This window comes from Pelecanus crispus, chromosome Z (assembly GCF_030463565.1).
Source record: "Pelecanus crispus isolate bPelCri1 chromosome Z, bPelCri1.pri, whole genome shotgun sequence".
NCBI classification, from domain to species: domain Eukaryota; kingdom Metazoa; phylum Chordata; class Aves; order Pelecaniformes; family Pelecanidae; genus Pelecanus; species Pelecanus crispus.
In genome coordinates, this window is record NC_134676.1 from 40,898,554 (window position 1) to 40,919,303 (window position 20,750).

A 20,750-nucleotide genomic window follows, 5' to 3' on the forward strand; every position below is an offset into this window, starting at 1 on the left:
GTGTTGAGTTTGAGATATACTTTTTTTTCCGCTGAACTCCTGTTGTTCAGTATTTTCAGTCCCCAATGTACAGACTGCTTCACCTTTGGCATTAAAGAAGGGCATTTTACTGTGTGGTGGTACTACCAAGCACAGTGACGTAGGCAAGACATTCCCAGCATTAGCTGGTCAGCTTCACAGGCTGCCATGCTTCCCTCCAGTGCTATGAAGATGCCTGTTGCTGCAAGAATTATGTAGGAAATTGCAAAGCATTGTGAGGACGTTATGATCAGACTGTTATGTTGCAACACTGTATTCGCCCACTTATTGTTAACACCTGCCAGAGCTGCCCATGAGAAGGGAGATGTTCCTCTTTCCCACTGTGTAAGGCTTTCTCTTCCTTCCATTTTCTGACCCATCTGCCTGGCTGCTAGCCTCTGTGGCACAGTTCATCATCTGTGGCATGGGAAGAGCGTCATGAGCATGTACAGTAGAGGGGCTGATGTCATCAGCTCGTATTTTTATTGTGTTTTGAGATGAGACATACATAGAAGTGTGTATTTCTACCCACATTACTTGTGCTTTACAGGTCAGTGAAGAGCAGGCTGCCTGTACTGCAGGGAAAACTTCCTTGCCAGTCATTGAAGAGCTAAGAAAAACATTAGGAAAACATCAGGAAACATTTCTTCACCGAGAGGGTGGTCAAACACTGGAACAGACTTCCTACAGAGGTGTTCGATGCCCCGTGCTTGTCAGTATTTAAGAGGCATTAGGACAATGCTTTTAATAATAGGCTTTAACTTTTGGTCAGCCCTGAAGTGGTCAGGCAGTTGAACTGCCTGATGATCATTGTAGGTCCCTTCCAACTGGAATTAAACTATTCTGTTCTGTTCTGTTCTATTCTATTCTATTCTAAAGTTGCAGTATGGGGATAGACATCAAGTGGTTTGCCAGAAAAATCTGTAGATTCCAGGGGGAGAGAGAAAATAGATCATTAAAGTATCATTTGCAGTATTTATGCTTTGTCTCAGGAACACTTTGAAAGGTCAAACTAAGTCTAATTTGAAAACAGCCTACTTTAGCTGGGGAGAACAACTAACATAAATGCTTTCTCACATTAATTGTTTTATAATAATAATGATAATAATAATAATAATAATAGTAATAATAATCTGAATCAGTTGACTAATTGAGCTAAGCTAGTTTCCTGTTACTTCATCCAGTTTGCCTTTTCAGTCTCTAACATTCTGTACTACTGTCACTGATGCCAAAGTCTCTTACCTCCCTTTGAACCCCCTAGAGCTCTAGGGTCAAGTGAAGGTAGAATAGGTGCTGCAGGAAGGCTACACTGGATTTCTTGGGTTATACACTGCAGGGCTATTTCAGCTGGCAAATTGAAGCTTGTCACCAAAGTGTTGTCTTAGTCTTGACCACTTTGTATATCTCCTTGCCCCATCACAGTACACTGTTCTTTGTGCCCTGATGTTTGCTGACCTCTACCCCAGATGCTGCTGCAGTTCAGTCATACTGTATACATAGGAATCTAGGAATGTAGGGACGATATGTGCTGCTGAATATGAGTGTAAAATGTGCTTACATAATTCCTAATTAAAGGTGTCACTTAATTAAAAAAACTTTTGAGGCTGTCTATACTGACAAAAGAAAAAAGAAAAACAGATAACAGGTATTCAGATCGAAATGATGACATAGGTTTCATTAGTAAAGGAAAGGCACTAATAAAAAGCTGCAGTCTCAGTTGCTTCACAAGAAGCAGAGGCCTAAGAGCAGCTATTGCCATGGCAACAAAAGGAGGGGATTTACACTTCTATATGTTTCAGTGCAGTCTTAACCAAGAGTGAAACTGACTTGAAAGAACAGACTCAGTATATTTATTCTTATTCTTTATGAATTGTGTGTCTCACCACACTGCCTCAAAGCTTATCTCTTCTACTGATAGGTCACCGACAACACATGGCTAAAGATGTTTCTGGACCTGTTAGAAGCCTAATTCTTAGATTATTTATCTAACTTTCTGCTATATAAAATCATGAAGTTGAATACGTTGCTAATTTTGGTCAAAAATATTTATTCAGTGCTGTATGCCATAAATTACATCCACAACCTATAATATACCTAATTCCTCCTAGTAATGTATTAGGAACTCTAAATCTAATGTTACTATAATACAAGAACATTCCTTCACCTCTAATTTCACCCTATAAGTAGACTTTTCTTCCATATGCTCATTAATACAATTTCTATCTTTAGCAAATTTTATCTCACAAAAAATACTGGGTGTTAATCCTACCTAATAAGCTTCTCATAAAATGTATGAAGTAAGATCATCTTGTAGCCATCAGGACATTTTGAGATCCAAAGGATGCTGCCCTGATTTAATTTCTTTTTTAAAAAATTACCCTGGTTTCAATAATGTTATTGTCTTTTAACATTTCAGATCACAGTATTTCGCATGGGATCAGAAGGACACCAGGATATTGATTTAGCTATCCTGACAGCATTACTAAAAGGTAATGGAGTTTCACTCCACAGTGAGTCTGTATCTGTCCGAATGGATTAACTCTGTGTCTCTGCTGTGCTGAAACCTGCATTTATTGACAATATCTACAGAATCCAGATGGTAAATTTATACCGTTAAATTGAAGTATACTTTTTGCTCTAACTGCTTTATACAAATCCAGCTCTTTCTTTAATGTTTAAATAGCTACTGTTTTTCCTTTCTGAATTTTTATTCTCCACCCACAATCACTAATGCATCACAAGCAACAGCAGTGGTGACCCCCCACCGATTACTTGAGAAGATTAGTACTCAAAAGAAGACAGCCAAAGAACTTCTCTAGACTTAGATTGCCTTGGTGGCTAATAGAACATCCGGAAGGAGGTTATCTCCCTTCAGATAAAACTGGCACTATTGTCAAAGTAAAATGTTATCTGTAGTCAGCCTAGGCAAGCCTGGGAACTCTGTGGGATTCCTTCCAGGCTCCACTGGTAGAGCTAAGAACTCAGTTATTGGGGTGGTAGGGGTTTTAATCTTAAACTTCGCAGGTCGTTAAATCTTTCTAAGTTATTACATGTTACACTTATGCTCTTAAAAGATTGTCTTGCAATAAATCTGCTGTTGCTACAGTTCATTATGTACCCTGGTCTTGCGGACATTGCACCATTTAGCTTGGCTCCCTTCAAAATATAGTATTGTCAGGTAATTTAATATCTGCTTGCAAATACAGAAACAGGTGAGATTTTAAAGGCTCTGAAGCACATGTACTTACCTGATGAAGGATAACTCACCTAAGCAAGGGCTGGGAGGTTCTAGCCCTCCATTTATATAGTATTTCCCCAAATGGAATATTCACAAATTGCATGTATCAATCACCATGGTCATCTTGTTGCTGTCTGGACTGTTTCATACTATGTAGCAGGTCATATTGATTTTAAAAACAGAGAATAAGACATACCAAACAATTTCAAAGAGATCTGAGAAACATTAGGGAATGGACTTCCAAAAATGACTGGGGAAAGTTATGCTTCACGAGGCTCTTTAGCAGTTGTCATCATGCTATTGCCACCCCCACACCTGAATAAGAGGGTACACAGTACCATGTGGCAGACCTCAATTTGAGTCATACCAAAAATTTAATAGATTTACTGGGTATTCAAAAGGTAATGGGAATTATTCTGGCTTGTTCCAGGGCTCAGTTTTCTTCTCAGGTTCTTCCTGTGCAAGCTCACAAAAGCAGTATAAAGAGAAAAGGGAGATGGCCTGAGTAACTTTTACCTAACCAAGCAAAATAGTATTTTACCTTTTGCACAATTATTAATCCCATTTCAAAAATGTTACTTCAAACATTTAAAACAAATGTCTGAACAGGAGGAGTAAACAAGCACTGGCCACTTCAAAAGTATGATTGCAAGATGATAGGTACAAGCCAAGGAAATGAGCTGGAATTCTTTTTTTCCAGTAGCTTTTGTTTCTTTAGGCTTCTGTAGAATTGCTTTCTCTACTTCTTTTGCTCATTTTAATCAAGATACCAGTTGTTTGTCCTGCAGGTAACATGACTATTTTGCTGCTACCCTGAGGTAACAAGTTTTAGCCATCTGCATAATTAAATCTCAAGGCATTTTGGACATTTTCACACAGAAACAATATAAATCAAGGTGAAGAAAGGAAAAATAAATTAATTCAAACCAAGGAACAAGAACTGCTTACATCACCAAATTCCTCTCTTCTATCCTTAGGAAATATTTTAATTGCAGATTTAATTTTTATCTTAAATATAACTGGATCCTTCATTATACTCAATATAAAGTGTATTCTCTTCACATTTGTTCTTAAGCCAATCACTGAAACTACTGCTCTTGATTTCTCTTAGTAAGATACAGATTGTCTTAAAGTTGTGATTCCACTTTTTCTAGGTATATTTTCAAGGTCTGAATCCCAACATAGGTTTCTGGAGTCTTTTACCACTGTGAAAGCTGCCTCCTGGCAGCTGAAGAGAATAAATCATAGGCCTGGGAGGGATTGTTTTCTGTTTGGAAAGTTCTTTTGAAGTATTTACATGACCAGCTGTACTATGGTTGCAGTGTGGGTATATGAGTAGTCCTCTCTGATCTGGAATATCCATTTTACAAGTGCCTAATTGGTCCTCTTGTCTTCTTAGTAAAATAAAATTACCTTCCCTCTTAATAATAGTAGTGCAAGGCATCTCAGTGAACTTCTGTTAGCTCAGAAGTTGCTTGGGTCTGTATAAGTAATTTTGACATCTCCTTTCATGCATACCTGACACTCTGGATTTGGTGATTTGCTGATGGCAGCAGCACTTGTGTCTTGCTCAAGAGCCAGAGGAACTAAAACTTACACCTCATCTTCACTGCTCTTGTCTCAGGCAAGTCAGTTGTCCTCACTGATACCATGTCTTTGTATAAAGGTTCTGGCCCACCCTGAAAGAAATACTGCCTTTCTGTAAATGTACCTACCCCATCAGGCTGATGGATAGTTGGGGTTTTAATTAGATCAAGAAATCTAAGGTAGCAGTGCTGAACCATTTGTGTATTGATTTACAAGCAAGCGGATTTGAAGACTGGGTCTGAATTGTCTTGACATTCATAAGTTTAGATTCAGAAATTAATGGCTTTCACCTCTTCAGCACTGTGTGAAAAGGGGCAGAGAAAAATATGGGACTGGTGAGTGATTATTGGATACTTTTTCTCAGTCTCACTGATGACGATTTTGCAGTTCTTGCTAGCCAGTATTCAAGGCACATACCAGCTAATTACCAATCCCATCCTCATGTCAGTGATTTGTTCAGGGAGTAGGAAGAGGACAAGGATTGGAAAACATGAAGTATCATTTCCTGCTTGCTGTGTAAAATTTTACAATGAGCTAGTCTCTTTTTAAACCCGCATCAGGCACACTGCCAATGCAAGAACTCTCCTGGATGGGATATTCCGCAGGCCCCAAAGCCCGCACTGAATATGAGAGATTATTTCCTTGTTTGTTTTCATGAGTCACTTGTTTAATCTTGTCAGCAGATCTATCTATCTTGGAAGTGATCTCCAATAAACTAGGGAATGGCATCCAAACTGGTTATCAATTTACATTGCATGGATGTCACAACAGCATATGGCTTGTGAATTCCTTTTTTTTTTTTAATTTCGAGAGACATGCAAATGTGGGAAGTAAGTTTCCAGTTGCATGAATTTGTAACAAGTAAGTTTATTGATACAGTTTAACTGTTGGTGCTCTCTTAACTTGAACAGTTGGAACTCAAACAGTAACGGATTTTGTCCTTCTGCAGCTGTTAATTGAGCAGAAGGCATATGACAGGGAAGTTAAAGACAGCATATGGAGATGTTCTAAAATATAATTGTTTTGAAGTGGCATCAAAGAGCCTAGTTCACAAAGCTGTTGCAATGTCTGGAGCATACTAGCAGCATGAGTCATGTTTCAGCTGGCGCTCCAGAAGCCTTCCCAGTGCAATAGTTAGCACTGGGAAAGAGGTGCCGTGTGGTATATGCATATTGTAATATTACTGCCATGTAACCCTCTTGAGATAAGCCATGTTAGGCTAATGCAGATCTGATGTCTCTGCATACCTTTCAGCCTGTGAATAAGTCATGATTCATGCTCACTGAACAGCAATCATGTAGTATCAGATGGTCTTGGAAGACAGCGTGATGGTCTGCCAACCATGAAATCACTGACGCAGAAGATGTCAGAGTTAGGCCAGATATCTGGTTAGTGCCGTTATCAGTTGTTGCTATCAGCTTTGTTATTGTCAATTGATTTGCTAAATGCCAGGAAGAATCTTGTAGCAAATGCAGTGGAAATGCAGCCTTTTCACCAACAAGCTGCTGAAACAGAAGACAACATAAGACCTGCTGAGATGCAGAACAGAAAGTTAATTTGGATTGCTATTTTCCCTAATTTAATTCTTTTCTTTAAATGATGATTCAGAGAGGACTCTGACATGCTTAGAAGCACTGTGGAAATGAGTCTCCAACAACTATTTCTGTCTAGACAGATCAGTTTTGTGTTATTTCACCTTCCCAGATTCCTGAGCACTGAGTATCATAGACTATCCCAGGAAAATCCTTTAGAGGTTTACATTGATCACAGCAAATTTTAGCCAGTATATAAAAGCCTGTAGTCCACCTCTTCAGTAATCTGGGATCTGGCAAGGGCACAATACTTATTGTCTGATGTGTACCCTGGCTCACCTAGGATACAAAGTCAAGTTTAAGGTCCCAGGCTTTGTCATCAAGGAGTATTGCATTTTTGGTCCAAGATATTGGATAGACCACCTGACTTTTTACCAGACGAATCTATGCAACATACCCAAGCACTCCTGGATGGCCACCTAAAAGCATAAAGTTAACACCTGCAGGAACTAACAGCCATCCCAGATCCTTCGTGTTCATTCACCTTTGCACCATCCTTGCATTGTCTATCTATATCCAGCAATATCTAGACTGAAATAAAATACTGCCAAATCAATGGATTATATCCCAAATGCAGCTTTTCTTCTAGGAGCACATGAATGGAAGGAAGAGTCCCACTGCAGACATTAGTCATATTGTCTGAAAACATTCTTTTGAGGAACTTACATGTTCAGCCAGATACCAGCATACTGACTAAATATTACATAGGCATTAGTCATTTTGCCTAAAACACTATTTGAAGCAGTAAGTATACTATGGTAATTCAAATAATATAACACAACTAAGCAGTGAATCTTTCCATGAGACAGGATGAAACAGAAATGTACAGAGAGGAAATGCTAATTTCTCACCCCTGACAGTGTTAAGGGTGTAAGAAATGGTTCCAGTGTGATCCCTGTATTGAGTTGATGAGAGCAGTAGGTTATTACCTCTACCTTATTTTTTGATTTCCCAGATATCCTTTGGCTTTGATTTGGGTACATTACAGTGACACTGATGAGCAAGATGAGTCCTCAGAGAGGTCACTTTTTGGATTCTTCTTACTGAGTCAAATCCATGCTCTGTGGCACCAAATGCAGTCAAGGAAATGACTGAAAGGAGACAGTATCTTAAGAAAGGCCACCTCACATTTGTTCTAGGGAGTTTTTCTTATATTAGTGGAATTATTTTTACTTCTTAATACTGGATAGAATTCCACCTGAAATAGCCTGAATACTTTCTTTTTCATTTGAGTCAAAGGTCATCAGTCCATCCTGGAATAAAACTGATTAAGCGGCATCCACAGGCCATATGCTGCTCTATAGAAACAGCTTTTATAGTTTTTATTTTCCTTCTTCTCTTATGTAACACCAGTGTAATCCACATTCAGCTGAAAACCACATAGGGAAGACAGGAAAGAAGAGAAGGGTGCAAGGGCTTTCCAGCACAAACCTCACTCTGGGAGCAGCCATCCCACCATGTGCACCAGAACCCCAGCATGAAGACCTGTACTGCCCAGTCTACACCCTAGCTGATGGACTGGTTTGGACCTGAAGCACAAAAACCCCTTGAGAAACTATACATTTCCTTCAACTGCCAAATACCTGCAGCACTCTGCAAAACGATGAAATGAACCGTTATGGTAACAAGCACCGAGTAGTGATGAGTGCTCTCATCATCTCTGGGACTGCACGTGCACCCACAGGAAAACTTGGCCACTGATGGCAGCCTTAAACATCATGGAGGAGGGTGGGAAGAACAGAGACTGGACCATGGCCTGCTTTCCCCTCTGCTCTGTATTTGGAGCAATAAGCATGCTCAAAGAAAAATTCTGATGAACTGTTGGACTTGGGGGCCTTTCTGGAGATGCAGCCACTGCATCATGCCCTATGCCAGTTGCTCTTTCACATGATCAAATGTACCAGAAAGGTCACTCGGTACAAACTGGGGAAGGCTCCCTGCTGGGGGTCAGATGGTGTTCCCCTGGAGCATCTATGATTTGGCTTGAGTTTTGGCTGAAATGGGGGCAGTGTAAGTAGCCCAATTCCTTCCCCAAGTCCACCTGATCCACTCTTGATCCAAAATGATTTCTAACCAGGCTGCACCCCTGGCTATCCAGGCTGTAGGCTGCAGTCAGTTTAGGAAACTCAGGAGGTGGAGCTCCGCCATCACAGGCGCAAAATGGTGCCAGGCTGTGGGATTGCCATCGCTGCCCCTGGGTTGTGGAGTTCACCCATGTGCCTCCTCCACTGCTCACCAGGCAGCTTGCCTGAGCACCTGTCAAAGCTCTTGCTTCTCCTGCAGGTACATGGATGGAAAGGAGGAGATTCAATGACGTTTTGAGAGTATCTGCTGTTTCCTTCATAAAGGGAGAGAACATTAATTGTTCTCTGTACTTAATTTGCACTATCATACCCACTGTGGGTAGTTTTTCTCTGTTTTTATAAATAAAGCTGTAGAGACATTTTTGCCCTTCCCAAAGGTAAATATTTTCTGTTCCTGAATGTTGCATGTGGCTTGTGTAAGAAACTCAGAAAGGTTCAGGTATCGTTGACCTCCTGCACGAGGTGTCTTGTGAGACCTTTTGTCTGTGTCATACTGTATAGCAATGAGAAGCTGTGTCTTACACAAAGGAGTGTTCCTGTTACTTCTTAGTCACAGAAAGGTCTTATACTGTTTTCACTGTTTTTTCTTCTCTTCTTCATTTCTTTCTATTGTTCTGCTCCTACATCACCTACCTTTTTATGAGAGCTCATTTCTGTAATAAAATGAAAGTGATATGGATGATCTACAGTCCACCATCTCCCAAATAATTGCTGTAGATATTGCAGAGTATTTGGCAAAGTTTCATGGCAGAGAACTGACTGCAAAGTTGAGAGTTATGAAATTAAACTGTAGTCTAAGCTTCCCAAAGGTGTCTTGAACTGATCCTTCACAGAGAATTTCAGTGGCCAGTGTGTTATGCTTTATGTTTTCTGTGCCTCCAATTTCAGAGTCCACATTCAGCTGGAACAGTGTGTGATTTTGAATAGTACTGAAATGGGGACAAAAATGCTTTGAAGTAATGAAAAGTTTTTGTTTGTCCTCACTCAATGATATCAGTATAAGAATTAATACAGACAAGAAAATAGTGGAGGAATGAGGCCTTTAAAAATGAGCCTTTATACAATCACCTAATGACTGCAAGCAGTTATGTAGTTAAAAGTCAAAGAATCCTTTACTTATTTGGTTGATCAGTTCATTTGGGCCAGTTCTCCCTGTGACACTGTTTTATTATTACAAATCAGCTAATAACCATGAAATCCTTAGTGAAATATTAAAAAAGCACAGCAGGGCAGGAGTGTCCCACAGCATCCATTAAAACTACAGGGAAAAACATAACCCTCCTTTCCAAAAAACCAAGCAGCTCCAAACCCATCTTATCATCTGCATAGTTTTTTATTTAATTTGGATATATTATACCTCAACACCTGCTTTATAGCAGGCTTTCTTAGGTGAATATTGCATGTTTAAAGGGAAATTTGTCCCTCCAAGACCCCTCAGTACAAATAGAGGAGAAATTCTTATGCTTGTACAGGATCCCCACCTTATCAAGTGGGAATGCATCAAAGATGTGCATAAAATGCAGGAATATTGAAGTCAGCGGGGTCTGTGTGAGTTGAACTGGTTTGTAATTGCTGGATGCACGTGTGCGTGTATATGTGTGCGCTCACGTGCATATGTGTGTGTGCATATTCCTGCAGCTGTATCAGTATCCCTCCTGGCTTCTGCTCTTGCTTCCCATCTGAGAGGAGGGAAACCAGTTCATTCCACCACAAGTTGCATCTGCCGATATCACATGTACGTACTGTACTTTTCAAGGGGGATGTGAAGAAATAATTATGAGACAATCTGAGGACCACAGATTCAGATTTGAGAACCAGTATTTTACTACAGGGACAATGGAAGGTTTGGCTTTGTTATATGAGATCAGCTGCAGACATTACATGGACATCTGTGAGACTTTTGACAAAGAGCAATTACCATGGTGGTCTGTTGACTGAGTCTAAAGTATGTCTTGTTTCTTTTTTCTTCCTCTTCCCTGCACCCCTGTCTGTATACACAGGAGCTAACGCATCTGCTCCCGACCAGCTGAGCCTAGCATTAGCCTGGAACAGAGTAGACATCGCCCGCAGTCAGATCTTTATTTATGGGCAACAGTGGCCGGTACAGTATATCTACAGCATCTTCTACTGAAAACACTTTAAACCCTACGGAACATTAAATCCATTCTGTTGGTGGCAGTGGTTTTAACAGTTTAAAATGTACTGAGTCATGCTGCCAGCCAAACACAAAGTTGCCATGCACAGCTACTGAAGGCAGGCATGGTTGCGAAGATGTTAATATGTCCGCTTGCTCAAGGAAATGGTGACATCTAGCGATGCCTTAACACTGAGAGACCACACCTTTAAGTAAACAGGAAGCAACACATTTATCATAGAATCATAGAATGCTTTGGGTTGGAAGGGACCTTGAGAGATCATCGAGCCCAATCCCCTGCAGTGAGCAGGGATTTTATACTATCAAGCAATGATTTGCAAGCTAAGAAAAACAAGTATTGGTTTACAGCCATGTTACAATGTTAAGCTATAAATTAAAGGAAAGGCAAAATTTCTTTTTGCTCTTCAAGCAATATGCTTTTGTATACAAATACATAATTTGATGATGACCGGACATCAAAAATGTGCCGTACAAACGTTGGAGGTCATCAAGTGGACCACGAGGGCTGATCATCGATGTTACCACAGAAGTGCTGTGTCTCCAAATCTGAGCTGGTGTTGCTGGTGTTAATTTTGTCCCAGTGCTGCTCTGCATCAATCTGCCTGCTTCACGTCTGCCCCATCCTATGCTCCAGCTGCCAGCTGTGGGGACAGGCTCCCTGGCCAGCAGTGTTCCCCTGGGGGGCACGGTGGGCAGAGCTCCTCTGCAGGAGTGGGAGAGCTGTAAATACAGAGGTTATTGAATGCTGTGTGGGGCAGAGGAGGAGTAGTCGATTCCCAACTTGTGCTGCAGTTTTTACAGTGGTAGAAGTCACCCAAGAAAAAACAGGACTCTGTCTCTACCTGTAGCTCCTTAAAGCCCACCATATCTTCATTTGGAAGGTTTAATTGGATCACAATATTCATTACTGTGACACTTGTTTTGTCACTGCCACGAAAATTTCACATGCTATCATTACATGAGCACTTAAAAAACTCCCCATGGAAAAATTATAACAAAAAAAAAAGCTTCTGTTTAAATGTCTTTGCTTTAAATTTATTTTCTGGAACTTGCTGCCCCTTAAAGCTAGTTTCAGAAATCCTTGCCTTTTCAGTTATGGAATGAACAGGACTATTTATCTTGCCTTCAATATTGGGCATAAGTATGCATCAAAACATAGGAAGGATATTAATGGTACTAAACTGTCCTTATTGTTATTGCTCCATCACCACATCATAGCAAAAAATTGTATAAATGCTGCAAGCTGCAATCATTTTTCAAGCTAAAGGCTGGAAGTATGAGATAATTTCTCATCCTTCTAACTCCCTGCAACCTGCAAGAGATAGAAAAGAGGTTTTGCATAAGAAGACCTCTTGCATTTCGCCCTCCAGAGAAATGCTAATTGTGAAGCTGTTTCTGCTTCCTGGGTGTCAAAGTTTCCCTGAGTTTCCACACTACAAACAGAGGAAAAAGCTAGTAAAGACAGAATTAAAGTTAGTATGTGTGCATATAACAAATATACCCAATATAAATAAAATGTTTGTCAGGAAAGAAAGAAATAATTCCTGGGTTCCAGTTCCTTGGTACTGATCTGGATTTCTTGGAGTACATTAATCTTAACATTCTGACACTCATTTTTGAAATGCTGCCCTGAATCAGAGAAACCAATATAGACTAAAACTGTGATTACCCCATTTTAAGCTTAGCAGAGTAACTCTCGGAATTTTGTCAGGATTCCCCACTTGTGCCAGGGTGACCAGGCCAGCCGGATACAGCCTGCAGTGCCCAGGCCTGAATTAATCGCTTGCTTTGCAGGTGGGCTCCCTTGAGCAAGCAATGCTGGATGCACTGGTGTTGGACAGAGTGGATTTTGTGAAATTACTCATAGAAAATGGAGTAAGCATGCATCGTTTTCTCACCATCTCCCGGCTAGAGGAATTGTACAATACGGTAGGGCCAACCTAAGGCAAATTTTCTATCTCTCTGTTCATTGTTCTAGCTCCCACTTTTATTACAACATGATGATGCACAAGGCAGCCAACACCTGCTGTGGAAATTTTCCATGTTAGAAGTCCACATTGTCTCTTAGCTTTCTTTCTCATTTAATGGAATGTGCTCTGTCTTGCCTACCTAATATGCTGTACGGATTTTATAAGACTGGATTAAGCCCACACAGTACCGGCTGATTTCTGGTCATTGTAATTCCAGTATGATAGACCTCATATTTAGGCAGATGGCACTGGCTGGAAGACAGTAACTGGCAAGTTAGGACCTGTAGGATGGTGATACATGACTCCTGACAGTATAAGCCCTTATGGTTTCAGAAAAATCTTGCAGCTGTTAATCAAGCTCAGCCACTAGAAAGCAAATAGGAGCAAACTTCTTGGGATAATAGTCTGCATTTAAAGATGAAATCTGATTATTTCAGGAGGTCTGCTACAGAGAAGGACTTCCCCATGTCCCACCAAATGTTCCAAAAACAATAGTTTTGACTTTTAAAAGCCTGTTTGCAAGTTTTATATCTTTGCCCTTAACATGAACATAAAACTGCACAGGTTCAAATTGCTTCTGAGTTCTCAACTGCAAAACACATTCCAGCACTCACATCATTATTGCCTACCAAGACAAACCAATAAGTTCAAATTGCTTAAGTGGTATGGAAAAAATCTTAAAGCATTGTCTAGTTCTTAGGATTGCTACTTCAGTCTGCTGAAGAGAGGTTGTGATATAGTGCATAGCCCTTTTCAAAAAGTTTTTTTATGCCAGTACTTTTCAAAGCCCTGCCATCATAAGCTGCCAGACTGGGCTGTTATCCAGAGATGTTTCACACTGATGGTGACCAGAAGTCAGTCTTTCAAAAATATCAAATATTAAAATAATTCACTAAATTTGTTCAAAATATAGAGAAACAGGTATCCATGCCACCCTTGAGACAGATTCCCATCTGTTCTTTGATCAGCTTAAACTTTGCCTATCAACTAGGGTCTGTGTATTAAGAACAGAAAGCCTATGAGCTTTCTTGCTACAAAGTTAAGCATTGCAGTTCTTGTACCCAAGCCAGTTTTTATGGGAGTAAGTCTGAGGAAAGTCTTCAGTTCTACAGCTAAAAGAAAGCCTTTTGGAACAAATTGATTGTGAGCTACAGAAATCACCATAAATTATTCATGCAAGGGTTCCAAAAGACCCAGGCTGTGAAATGCCTAAGCTACCAATTATGATATATGACCTAATGCATCCATAATAGCCTTAGTACCAAAAAAATTACAAGGCCAGTTAAAAAATACCACATTTCACCATGAGCCCTGAGAGTGACCTGGGAAGCTACAAACCCGTGAATCTGACTTCTGCCATGGAAAATTTGTAAAAATACAATAAAGAATAGAATTAATGGACAAGGCGATCAATTTTATGTCAAGAAAGAGTTTACCCGGCTTCTGTGGGAAAATGTTAAGCCTTAGAAACCTATTACCATTTCTGAAGTTGACATGCAGGAGAATAAGGATGTTGCACTTTGTCCACCTGTTTTTGCAAAACCTGTTAGACAGCATTTGAAAACCTCAGAGGTTATTAAAGAAACTTAGCTGTCATGGCATAGAAGATAAGGGGCACTTGTGGTTTGAAAACTAGGTGAAGGATAGAAAACAGAGAGTAGGAATACCTGGTCTGTTCTCACCACAAAAAGACGTTATGACCAAGGTCAACCAAGACCCTGTCCTGGGACCACTGCTGTTCAGCCTGTTTAGAGATGATCTGAAAAATAGTAACTACTGAAGGGACAATTTTTGCAGGTGATTTAGCACCACTCAGGGTACGCAAATCTGAAGGAGCATATGAAGAATCACATAAAAGTCTCATCATACTCAGTGATGGGGTTACATAAAATAAAGTGTTGGCAAATGCAGAGCAGTGTATATATGCACACTGACTCTGCACATATGCAGTGGTCTCATCTATCATCAGTTACAGCCAAGTAAACCTCCCATAAAAGTCTCTTAAAGTATCAGCAACAGTCAAAACCACAACAGAAAATAAAGTACTTCTCCACATAACACATAATTCAAATTGTGGGATTCTGCTGCAGAGTGTCTTGCATGCCAGGTGGAGTCAGAAGAAGACTGGACAAATTCTCAGACGGTGCATGCTGATAGTGGCTTTCAGACAAGACAGCCTAGATGCAATGTCAGGCTCAGGGGCTCTCTGAGCCACCAAACGTGGAAGTGGAGATCCTGAGTGCAGGAAGGCTGACGCTTAAGCAGCTGTTTTCCTTTCACTCTCTCCCAGAGGCTGTGCATGTTGTGCTGGGCTCCTGCTTTGCGTTAGCCAGGAGCCTAATCTGGTATACAGGACCTTAGTTTTCAACCAGTATGGCAGTTCTTGCGGTTTTCTTACTGAAGGGTTTTGTACAAAAGAGAAGTCAGGTGAAACAATGTTCTTGTAATTGATTTTTTTTTTTTTTAAATTGATAACACTGTATAACTGAAGTGCTCTCAGTTGCCTGATTTTTAAACTACTGAGGTGAAAAAGCCATTTCAGCGTTTACACCTTGCAGGTCTTTGGACAATACAAAACTGGTTTATTCTTCTTTATTTGTCCTTTGCAGAGACATGGCCCATCCAACACTCTGTATCATCTAGTCAGGGACGTCAAAAAGGTAAGAGTCCAATAGACGGTAGGTTGGAGATAATGCTATGATCGCTTTTTGTAGCTAGATACAATCTCCGTTTTGCATGAGCTTTCAGTCAGAGCCTTCTCCTTCCCCTGCCATTACAGAATGTCCTGTTTGTGTGTACTGAATATTAACTTTTTGCATACAAAGCACAATTAGCAAGTTATTTGGCTTGCTTTCTCGTGGTTCTAGATGCTTGGGTAATAGTGCTTCTGCTAGCATAACTGTAGGCTCTTATATACCATGTGGATTTATGCTGTTATCTGTATTTTTCCATACCTGCAACTATTGTCAAAGCTAATTTCCATGTTGCTAGTTTACTTCTGAGCCTGTAAAATAGTCCTTATCCTTGTGCTGGATCCTAGTTTGTTGAAACAGTTCCTCGTTCTGTGTTGTGTGATATATTGTAGCCATTGTCCTCAGCAGAAATGTACAAAAAGAAGTAGTACAACTTTCCCCTGCTCCCTTATCAAGTTCATGTCAAGTATCTTGAATTATAAAGAGCCATTAGAAGGGCAGGACAGAAACACAGAAAGGTATAGTGACAGGAAGGAGATACCAAATACCTTTAGCAATGTGTTCAGGATTAAAAGTGTTACAGCAGCAGCAATGAATGAAAATCCCTTATCCTCTAAACATATGGATCAAGTAAGGAGATTGAGTCTGCAGCTGAACTCATCAGCTTGAATATTGTCCCAATGCATGTACAGATTACAGCCTTGCACATTACATAAGTCAGACCTCAAGGGTAGCATACAAAGAGACAAAGGAGGCTTCCGTACATGGGACTAGATGGAAGATTGAAAAAGGACTGGAGGTTTTTTTGTAAGAGCACAGGTTTTGGTGGTTTCTACTGTCACTGACAGCTGAGCAGAACCAAAGGCAACTAGGGGAGGGGAGTGGCAATGCTTCATATAACATCTTTCTGTTAAATTAATGCTAGAGAATAATCAGTGGTTATGCTTTGGCAGGTTCTCGTGGCTTTCTTTGGTTAGTGTGTTACATGGCATCATCATTGTTCAAATATATAGCATATCAAGTGACCATTGGAAAGTGTGAAATGCCTACAGAAGAAACTGAAACTGTTCTTATGCACAAATCCCGTTGAATGGAGCAGAGTAAAGCTAGAGTGCATTTAGACTGGCTACTTCTCTTGAAGCCCAAGTTACCAGAATATTTTTTTTAATTAAATATGGAGTTATTTACATGCCTATAAGACTTTGAAACAAGCATCATCTGTCTTCTTTTAAAATATATTCCATTTCAAACTCCTTCTCTCCCCCAGCATCACCTTTCCAAGTCATCCTTCAAAGGCATAGAAATTTTTATGTTGAGTGACTAAATAATATTAATATCTTTTTCTGAGTTCCTAACAAAAGATGTATTTTTAAAGGAGTAAAGGAGCTCTTGAAAAAAGGCATCAAAATAGGCAAAGAAGATCAGTACTTATAGGTATATATTGATAGACATCAACATTAAATAAACCTGAACTCTATTTAATGACATTATTTGTTCCACAGTGATTGCTAAATGTTAGGTGATGGTCATTTTTCTATAAATTTATCTTTCTTTCCTCTGTCCATATCTAAAGTCTCAAGTAATTCCCACTACATGAAGTCAATGTATACTCTTATTAGAATGTAGTTAAGGGCTTTAAAAACAGTCTGGTGCAGCCCTCTAGCACCTTCATCACAAAACTGCATCTCTGGAGTGTATTTCTCATTTTGTCAGTGATGAGGAACAACCACGGTTCACTCAGGGAAAAGTGACAGCTTACCATAGCCCTGCTGTCTGAGCGGATCCCTTACCAGTCAACCAAGCTGTAAATCAGTCAGCAGATCTGACAACAGTTTAAATGAAAACACCTCCTTGGAAATAACTTCTTAATGGACATCACTATTTGACAGTTAAGTGGCACACCATGCATGAAAACCAGACCACACTGCTGATGCTAGTTTTCTGAGTTTGTATGTATATTGATGCCAGATACCTAACCTAATTTATATTATCACAAAATATAAATACAAAAAATGTAGTATGTCACCTTGAGACAACACTTAAAGGATGAGCATACCCTGTGCTTTTTATGCATACATCCCAATTTTAAAACCTGCATTATTTAAAGGGTGTATGCTATAAAAAGTAATTTATATCTGCATCATTGCAGATATATAGAATTCTCAGGTAGAAAACGGATGGTTACAAATCACAGAAGCATTATTTAATTTACTACTATTGTATTACAAAGCTGTATGAGTCACTGGGAGGCGTTGTTTTTGTTTGAAAGACCACCATGCCTGCTTAATAAAGCAAAGAATTTGAACAACAGAAGCCACATTACCAGCTGTATTTGTGACAGCTTACAAACGCACGTGTGCACATGCACATGCACACACAAACATATAAGGCAATAATTTATTTTCTCTTTGGTTTTCCAAATATCGTTGTGAAGACTGTTAGCCTGGGCAGCATATTATAAAGGCCTGGAGACACAGTCTTAAAGAACTTACAGTAATCACAGCATGCTTAAATTCTGCATGTATTAACAAGACAAAGTACTTCTTAATAACTCTGCTTTAGACACAGCTGTGCTCATCTCTCAATTTGATCCTCTCAATTCCATAACTCCATACGAGGACAAATCTTCCTGCATCATTTGCACCATGGCCTTTTTTACACCTCCTGTCGAGGGTACGGAATTTAACATACAGGGTTGACTTCCTTCCCTAGACCGTACAAACTGATGGATACAGACTAAGCAGGAAGAAACAGTGGCGGTGCTTGACATCCTGTTTGTAAGTGGAGGTTGCCCTCTACAGTTTGCTTTTAGAAAATCGTTCCCTGGCCTAACTAGCTAATGAAGATGAGTAAAAATTATCAGATGAATTTTTTCTTTAATCCAAAAATTGTATATAATCAATATATCTTAATCCCACTCTGGGGTGATAGAAGTTTTCAAAGATCTTTATTTTGGATTGCCACTGTATGTCTACATTTCCAGAGAACTAATGAGCAATATACACAATTTTGAAAGTATTATTTTTTTCCTCAGCATGCAAAATCAGAGGCTTGGTACCTGCTGAATATAAAAATGCTCTTGAAGTGAAAAAAAAATACTATAATTGATTAGCTACAGTTTAAAGTTGAAGTTTCTTCATGAAAAGAGTAATGCATTAGCACTGAAGAGCTTGTCCCAACATTAAAAGGTTAGTTGCTTATTAACTGGGGTACCTATCATACCCAAAAATCAAACCTTATCGTCTGTCATTCCTGACCACCTTGTCTGTACTAGAATTAGCCCATCCAAATTTTTGCTCTTCTTGAAAGGGTTCTGGACTATTTGCACCACTGTGCTTCATTTACAAACAGACTCACCACAGCCAGGGTAGTTCAGGGTGTCTGCTGATACGGCAAATGCTTTGGTACATGCATAACTCCTCTCACAAGGATGGTCCAATTGGTTTTACTAGGGCTGCTCACTTTGGAAAAGTAATTGTGTGTTAGCATGGAGCCATATATATGTGTATGTCTATAAAATGTGTATTTCTGCTGTGAATTAGTGAGTGTTCTTTACTAAAGTGTTTCAGTATGATCTGGGAGGTTTAGATGCATCTTTTATTAAAGTTACTCTATTGGAAATTTTTTATCTAAATCCTTTTAAGAAATTTTAGAAATCAGAAGAACTACATCAAGAAATTCACACTTTCTAACACATGCAGCATCCCAATGCCTGTTGTGCTTTCTTAATTGCTTGAATATTTTTTGCCACTTAATAATATCAAAACATTCAGTTTTAGTGTCTTACATTAAGACAACAGGAGCCTGTTGAAGAACTACAACTCTGTCTTGCAGCTACAACTCCCACTTCTGCTAGTGCCTTCATCCTTGTTCTAGTAAAACTGTCATTGCCTTAAGAATTCTGGAGACAGAAGAACATTTGGCGGGGGGAAGCCCAAAAAACCTTGCAAGATTTAATTTTTAGATTTACGTTATTTTTCTTTAAACAGTTCAGGATAAAAATGACTGGGTTCAAATAAACTAAGCTAACAGGCATTCCTGCAAACCATAGTGATTCCCCTGCCCATCAGATTAGCCAAAAGTAGGAAGAGTGCAAAAGGCTATGCTAAGGGACTTTACTGAAAGATAGCTGGCAGCTCACCTTTTGCCACTAAATTTCCTTGATCTTCTGTCCCTTTGAATCCTGGCGCATTGCTAGGCATGGTACACCACAGCACTACCTCCCTCTCTCTTTCCTCAACCTTTCAGCGTGCTGTGTGTACCATGGTGAGCAGGGAGGGAAATAAGCATTGCTCTTCCTGGCGGAAGTAGAAGAGGAAGGAGGATCTTTGCATCCGTTTCATCACTTCTGCAGAATCAGTTACCATCTGCTCTCCATTAGTGTTTCTCTGCTCTGAATGTAATAAGCACATCTGCAGAGAAGCCCGGCAGATATCTGCAGACATGCAGATATTTCCAGCAAGACATGGCGGTCATAAAATTGCTCCGCGCGAATTCCTAACCTTCTTTTGATGACCCCATGAAAAGACTACAGGCTAACTGTAATCTGTGCTGTATATCACAGCAGAAAATGTGATTATTTTATTACAGTGCACTGAAGAAGTTTGAAGCTAACAATTACAATTTCTGTGTCCTTCTGCAATGTTGACTATACAAGTTAATTTTTTACTAGAGTAATTTTCTCTTTCTCCAAGGCTACCACTCGCAGTTCACAGAAGGATAATTTACCTCTCTTTCCACCTTTAATTTGTAGTCACATCTCTTGCACAATGACATACAGGACACAGAGGGTTCTGTAAATCTGCAGGGTTGTTAATGAGATCTCTAGATCTGGGTGACCTATTCACAATGTGCTGAATCATGCCTTCTTTTGTGGTAGGGAACAGCTCACTGAACCATCAACTGTCGTCTGAACAGTTCGGAGGCAGCAATTTAGAGAAGGAGGCAAACTTTCATTTGGGGGCATTCCCTTCCTATCAGCACTTTCCTCCTGTAAAGGGATCAGAGTTTTCCTTGTGGAGTTCCCAGGGTGGGAACAGAAGAGCAGATGTGCCCACACTGGGGTTTTATTCTTCCATAACCAGAGACCCCCAAAGGCACTTCACTGGCACATCTGTGAGACCAGCCCACCCTGAAATTGTTCTGGCCGGGTAGGTGTCACATCAGGCTTACTGCTACTGGAGAATAGAAATGCCCAGTTAACTCAAAGGCAGACTTACATTCATGTGCAGTAAGAGACAATCTTTTACTGAGATCTTTCTTCGTAGCTTTACAATCCATAAGTATCGGAGAACTCATAACCTTAGTGTTGTCATTTTCAGGCTTGACAGTGAAGAGAAGGGAGATATGTTCAAGGGTGTTTACAAAGTGAGGGCAGTAAGACGTACATATTTATCATTGATTTTTCCCTTCA

General features: G+C 39.9%; 1 protein-coding gene across 1 annotated transcript in view; it reads left to right on the forward strand.

Annotated features, from left to right (window-relative positions):
- The window catches only part of TRPM3 (transient receptor potential cation channel subfamily M member 3), a 293,999-nt gene that overhangs the window by 222,540 nt on the left and 50,709 nt on the right, over nucleotides 1-20,750 (forward strand). The window contains exons 9-12 of the mRNA XM_075726277.1: nucleotides 2,435-2,507; nucleotides 10,520-10,620; nucleotides 12,469-12,603; nucleotides 15,254-15,304. Coding sequence (XP_075582392.1) covers nucleotides 2,435-2,507; nucleotides 10,520-10,620; nucleotides 12,469-12,603; nucleotides 15,254-15,304 — 360 coding nt within the window. The remainder of the gene's footprint in view (nucleotides 1-2,434; nucleotides 2,508-10,519; nucleotides 10,621-12,468; nucleotides 12,604-15,253; nucleotides 15,305-20,750) is intronic.